The sequence below is a fragment of the Perca fluviatilis genome, chromosome 13 (genome assembly GCF_010015445.1).
Source record: "Perca fluviatilis chromosome 13, GENO_Pfluv_1.0, whole genome shotgun sequence".
Classification (NCBI taxonomy): Eukaryota; Metazoa; Chordata; class Actinopteri; order Perciformes; family Percidae; genus Perca; species Perca fluviatilis.
Window position 1 is genome coordinate 20,739,085 of NC_053124.1, and position 6,090 is coordinate 20,745,174.

The 6,090-nt window shown below is 35.7% G+C and overlaps 1 protein-coding gene across 2 annotated transcripts; it reads left to right on the forward strand.

Annotated features, from left to right (window-relative positions):
- The first annotated feature begins 1,066 nt into the window (after positions 1–1,066).
- Positions 1,067–4,765, forward strand: cfap20 (cilia and flagella associated protein 20). Of its 2 annotated transcripts, none has more exons than XM_039819848.1 (6): positions 1,067–1,436; positions 2,472–2,551; positions 2,659–2,770; positions 2,884–3,072; positions 3,531–3,644; positions 3,778–4,765. In XM_039819848.1, the coding sequence occupies exons 1-6, from the start codon at positions 1,353–1,355 to the stop codon at positions 3,778–3,780; spliced, it is 582 nt and encodes a 193-aa protein (XP_039675782.1). In that variant the 5' UTR covers positions 1,067–1,352; the 3' UTR covers positions 3,781–4,765. The 2 variants fall into 2 exon arrangements, with proteins under 2 accessions (XP_039675782.1, XP_039675781.1); XM_039819847.1 differs by having other exon boundaries at positions 1,070–1,436; positions 3,775–4,765.
- Positions 4,766–6,090: the final 1,325 nt, after the last annotated feature.

Consider the following 6,090-nt stretch of genomic DNA (forward strand, 5'->3'; position numbering starts at 1 on the left):
CATAAAATGGCAAATTTTTCAAAAGATACATAATGTAGTTGCTATCAGAACTCAATATATGATTCCTTACACCTTAATGAACAAGAAAATATATGATTATCATAGTAACAAAACCACAGACAAACAATATTTCACTCATCTCTTATCTTTCCATAAAATATGCTTGTTCCTATGCCGTCCATTTTGGATTGAAAGATAGAGGCAGTTCCGGCCTACCAGCCAATCAAAAAACACATCACTGAAAAGCCCAGGATGTCCTCTGTACAGTACAGCAGGAATTAAAAGACTTGCACAAAAGATTCCAAGGAGAGGAATGAAACTCAAATGTCCACTACATACACAACATAAGTCAATGGGCTGGGTCTCAGGAGGTTAATGACAATGAGCAGAGATGCATTTAAAGACCTGCACAAATGAAGCAGGGATTTGTGGTGTAGTTTTTGTAGAGCATCTTCATCTAGGAAAAATTGAGCTAATATCTTCAATATTTAAAGAATATTAAAGTCTATATAAAACTTCTTTTTGTAAAGATTTTTTGCTAGACAATAATTTAATATTGAGATAAAAAAAAAGTTAAATGAAGTTACTGTGACGTGCAATTATGTTCTCCAAAAAAAACTTTGTTAAAAAATATTTCACAAAATGACATCTGAAACAACTTCGATGCTATTTTGGAAATTAGATAAACAATCACTTGATTATTTGAAATTTTGAGTACTTTGCATATTATCCTTTCATGATAATAGCTTATAAATAGTAATTATTGGAATTAATTTAGTCCATACCACCAAGCCTTAATTGAAGAGGCCCTCTTATGCCCTCATATGAAAGATGTAAGTTAAATTAAAAATAACCTAGCTAATATTAATATAGTTTTATCAAAGAATTTCTAATATAGGTTTTATGTTAAATATAGCAAACCATTAGCCAAAACCAAAACACTCAGAATGCATTGGTCAGGCTTTCTGTTGGGTTGCCTTGGCGAGCTGAGATGCGTCACCATTTAAGAACCGACGTGAACAACGTCAAAAGCTTCTATTCCCTAGCAACACCAAAATAATGAAGGGATGACCACTTTTCTTTATTTTTACGCGTTCTCTTAAAACATCCGTGGTTCTAAGTAAGGAAGTGTGGTGATATTAGCTAGCTACAGTACACGAGAAGTCTGACTTTTATTTAACCGAAACGTTTTGATTTCCGGTAGCGGAACTGGTTATTTTGTACCACACGGAACAGGTAGCGTTGGGGACGGAAACCAAATCTGTAAACAAACATAACGTTTGTTAGCTAGCAACAGTTTTAGTTGGAAGACTTAAACACGTGCTAACAACTGTGGACTAAGCTCAGAGAAGATGTTTAAAAACACGTTTCAAAGCGGATTCTTGTCCATTTTATACAGCATTGGCAGCAAACCACTTCAGATATGGGATAAAAAGGTGAGCAGCGATTCTGAATAAATGCTACGAATCCATTGTAGCTTCCTTAGTTAGCCGTGCTAAAGCTATCTAGCGTTATGTGTCTCTATGTGTCTGATGTGTCTGATGTGTCTGGGGCTTAACATTAAAACGGATGATATTACATCTCATCTCTGGTGAAGTGTGTTTTGGATGCAGTGTTCAAACAGCTGCTTGAGCTTGTGTTAGTTAACGTTACATAATATTACATTGTTCATTTGATAAGTGGGGCTAATCTGCTCCAGCAAAGAATAAAGTATGGTAAACTCCCTGATTAAGTTATTAGCTAAATGACGTTACGCCAGCTCTCTTCCCAGTTTACTTTACCATTTCCTGTTGTTGATATTTTGAAACTAAACACAGGTTACAGTAGCTAGTGATCAAAGCACCAGTATTGATCTGGATGGACTATAGGGGATTTGTGGCGCTGATAGAATACGGAAATGTGTATTAAAATTAATCTTGCATTTTCAATTTAGAAAGCACCGAGTTCTCACTGATTCTTAAATATAACGTTAGCGTTAACTATAGCAGGATACACGGTGGGCCGAAATGCGCTGTTGCCAAGCAACAGGTACACAGTAATAACAGTTGGAGGATAACATTTGTTTAAGACTGTTTGTCAAAAGTGTGAGGCTCCTTAACACCAACAAGACAACAAGATGAAAAATGTTTTGGCTATATTCCATATATTATATTCTATATAGGCCAATACTAATATAATTATGTTAAAGATAAAAAATATGATCAGCTGATAGTCATTTGTAACATAAACACATTACATAATTGACCAGGATTATTTACAGTCAAAAAATAAATTTGTCATTTGTACTGCTAAAAAAAACAACAACAAAAAACAGCAATTTCTTGTTATTTCTGGCCAACATATACACCAATACAAATATATCTGCATAATAGATTTCATCGATTATATCTTCAGCGCTACTTTACCATTGAGATATAGCTTGATTTCTTCATATAAACCTTAAGAAAACTAAGATTTCTGTGTGTCCTTAGGTGAGGAATGGGCATATTAAGAGAATCACAGACAATGACATCCACTCACTGGTGTTGGAAGTTGAGGGGACAAACGTCAGGTGAGTTTGTGTCTGTTTAACTGATTCTTCAGCTCAGGTGAACTCATTCAAGCTCCAGTCACCCTCATTCATCCCCCTTGACTTTGTATTTCTTCTACTCCCTGCAGTACCACGTATATAACATGTCCTGCAGACCCCAAGAAGACATTGGGCATCAAGCTTCCTTTTCTCGTTATGATCATCAAAAATCTCAAGAAGTATTTCACCTTTGAAGTCCAGGTAGGGTAGGCATTCCTGCAGATACAAACAAAAAATGTGTACTCATGTGTATATGCATGTGCGTTAGGATTCATGGTCACTCATGCTTTCTTCCAATCTTTTTCAACTTTCAGGTGTTAGATGATAAAAATGTTCGCCGGCGGTTTCGGGCGAGTAACTATCAGAGCACGACTCGAGTGAAGCCATTTATCTGCACCATGCCTATGAGGCTGGATGATGGCTGGAACCAGATTCAGTTCAACCTATCGGACTTCACCAGGAGGGCCTACGGGACCAATTACATCGAGACGCTGCGTGTACAGGTTAGTGCACAGAGCTGTCTCCAGATGCTACTTGCATTAGTTAACTCAAAGATCCCCTATACTAAAGATAGCACATTTCAAGCAGCGCCAATAGTATGAAACGATACACACTTCTGTCTCCTAAAGGGGCGTGGCCTCGTTTGAAAGTGTAGTAAACATTGTGTGGATGGATGAAAAGTTATATTTTTATAATTTATTAATAATTTCTTTTGCTAACGTGAGATATTTACACAGCTAAAAGACATATTTAGCATCACAGAGATTAGTTGTGTTTGGGCGTTCACGAACGTTAGTTGATGTTAGCTTATCTCCTGAGACAGAAATAGGCCTGGAACAAAGTACATTTTCTTCTGATGTGTCCGTTTGAAAAATGTCTCTGGTTATCTGTAATCTCTACAGTGAACTTCTAAGACTGTAACCACTTTCTGTTGCTTATGTTTGACCTCTTTTCGTCTCAGATCCACGCTAACTGTCGAATAAGGAGAGTGTATTTCTCAGACAGACTGTACGCTGAGGACGAGCTCCCAGCCGAGTTTAAACTCTACCTGCCTGTCCAAAACCAGAAAGCGAAGGTGAACGCAAACCAGCACTACATATAAACACATAATTTTGTTGCAAGATACAGTATTTTTTTATAAATGGAAATATTCTATCTTTGATAGATATTTGCCTAACACTTGTCCGTTTGTGTGTTTCTTGCAGCAGTAGAGATTCTCACCCTGCACTGTTCCCCCAGACCTGATGTGGAGTTTAGCTTTCAGATTCTCTGTGTGTAGACATACAATGAACCTTAAAACTGCAATATTGTAATTTTGAAACTATGACTTTTGAGTGCTGTTTTATGTTGCTCTCTGCACAGTACTTTTTTTTTTTTTTTTAATGGACTTTTCTGTCCTCAGTTTTCAATGCCGACTGAAGGGGTTTAAAGATGATAGAATCTGTTTTCTAGACACAATAGTCTAGAAAACAACACATTGTCCAGCAGCCATCTTAAATGTGCTGGCAACTAACCAGGAAATTCAGGATACTCCTCTGTTACCTGCTAATAAAAATGAAGGTGCTTGTTGTTTTTTTTTAAATATGAAGAAAAATAGACAAGTCATTCATCAAATATAAATAATCTTTATCAATTGACACAAATCAAGTGAAAGGCTATAAAAGTGATTTGCATTCCCAAAACATAATGTTTTACTTTGGATTGAACAGATCAGATATACATTCATTTTACATGTTGCAGCACACAATCACCCAAAATCAACTAAAGACAGTTCAACTTTTAAAGTTTTAACTCGTATTCCAAGAGCAGACACAGGGCAGTAATACTGTGAAAACAGGAAGTACTAGGATTCAGGTGAATAAAATGACACAAAACAAATGAACCAGGAGATGCAACATATTCTCAGAGGAGTTTTAATAGTCCCATCTCAAGCTGCAGTGATGATGCTTCAACAGAAAAAGTATTGCTTTAAAGTTAACAATGCATTTAACTGCGGGCAGTAAGTTTTCAGTTGCCAAGTATTTTAAAATTCAATAGAAATGCATTGTGAATCTATTCGCTACATAGACTAAGGTTAAGGAAGTATTCGGCCTCTGTCTTTTTCATTTAAAACAATTGTTATGTGTTTTTCATTTTGAGTTTAAACTTATTTTTACAGCAGGCACTTGTAAATTTCAATAAGGAATTCCAACACAGTCTTCTTGTTAACTGGTGTTATTATTTAACAATGTTTTCCCTGAAATGTGATCAATAAGGAAAGAAAAATGAAAAGGCTCTAATTTATCATGATCAGTCAACTGCCACTGTATTTGGAAAGCAGATGAACACATAAAAAAAGTAAAATAACACAGTCTAACTATTATATGGCAATACTCATATTGGCATCTTTTAAATCAGGTCAAACCAAGAAATAGGCTCTAGAATTTATATACTGAAAAAACCTGTGGCATGTAAAGGTTGTTTAAAACTCATTACCACCGCAGCTGCTTTGAATCAAACTGAAATTGAGCTACCTTATACATCAACAAAATGTCAACAAGATAATTACAAAACAGAAATTATTTTAACAATCATTTTCCTTACACGATTGATATAACTTAGATGAATACATTCATAGAACTCTATTGCTTTAGTCAACTGCATGCATCTCTTTAAAGTGCAAAAAAACATTCATTGGTTCAAATCAGTAAATCAACTACTGCATTAAATCATTGATATAAAAATAAAACAACATAAATTATAATTTGGCACAGCATAACTGCAAAGTTAAAATAGTATAAAATAAACCATCTGATAAGTCAAATCAGAACACAAAAAAGACACTAAAGCAAATAACACACATATGTCCTGTTACACTAAGAGCTTGCATTGATGATGTTTGGAGTTGAGAGACCGAAGAGGAGAGGCTGCCTGGAGGTCCACGACTGTACAAATAAGGTCACAGACTTTTGCAGTTCCTACTAAACGTTTTAGCTTCTTTTCCTTCAGTTTCCTGTTTTTAACTATCTTTGGTTACAAATCCTTTTATTATAAATTTCTTTAATACTCAAGAACTGCGCTGCATAAAAAAAGAGGGATACAGGATACGTATGCAGAATATACGTAAAAAAAACTCACTATGATCAATTTGCAGACCTGGAGACATCCTAAATTTTTAAGTTTAAGTTTTAAGCCTTAGTTTGGAGAAACAAACTTTTTATCTGGCTTCATCATTTCTTTGTTGTCTTTGGATACATGGAAAACAAAGACTTCACAACCACTGTTATAGGAAGAACATTTTCACATCAGCTCTGTGGAGGCAGGATCCTCTTCTGGCTTTTGCTCACTCGGCAGTGGTTCACATTTGTTGCACACAAAAGTGTGCGCATTTCCCGGAACTTGAGAAGTGCTTGGTTACACGCAGTGTTTCCACTTTTGAATGCAGTGAATTGCTTTTGAAGTTGAAGAAATTGCACCTAACCTTTGTTTGAGCTCATGAATCATCAACCACCAATATTGACCATTTTAGGAAACCTTAGCAC

Coding starts and splice junctions, on each gene's coding strand:
- cfap20 (XM_039819847.1), top strand. CDS start 1,353: ATGTTTAAAAACACGTTTCAAAGCGGATTCTTGTCCATTTTATACAGC. Junction 2,552..2,658: donor GTTGAGGGGACAAACGTCAG/GTGAGTTTGTGT, acceptor TACTCCCTGCAG/TACCACGTATATAACATGTC. Junction 3,073..3,530: donor TCGAGACGCTGCGTGTACAG/GTTAGTGCACAG, acceptor TTTTCGTCTCAG/ATCCACGCTAACTGTCGAAT.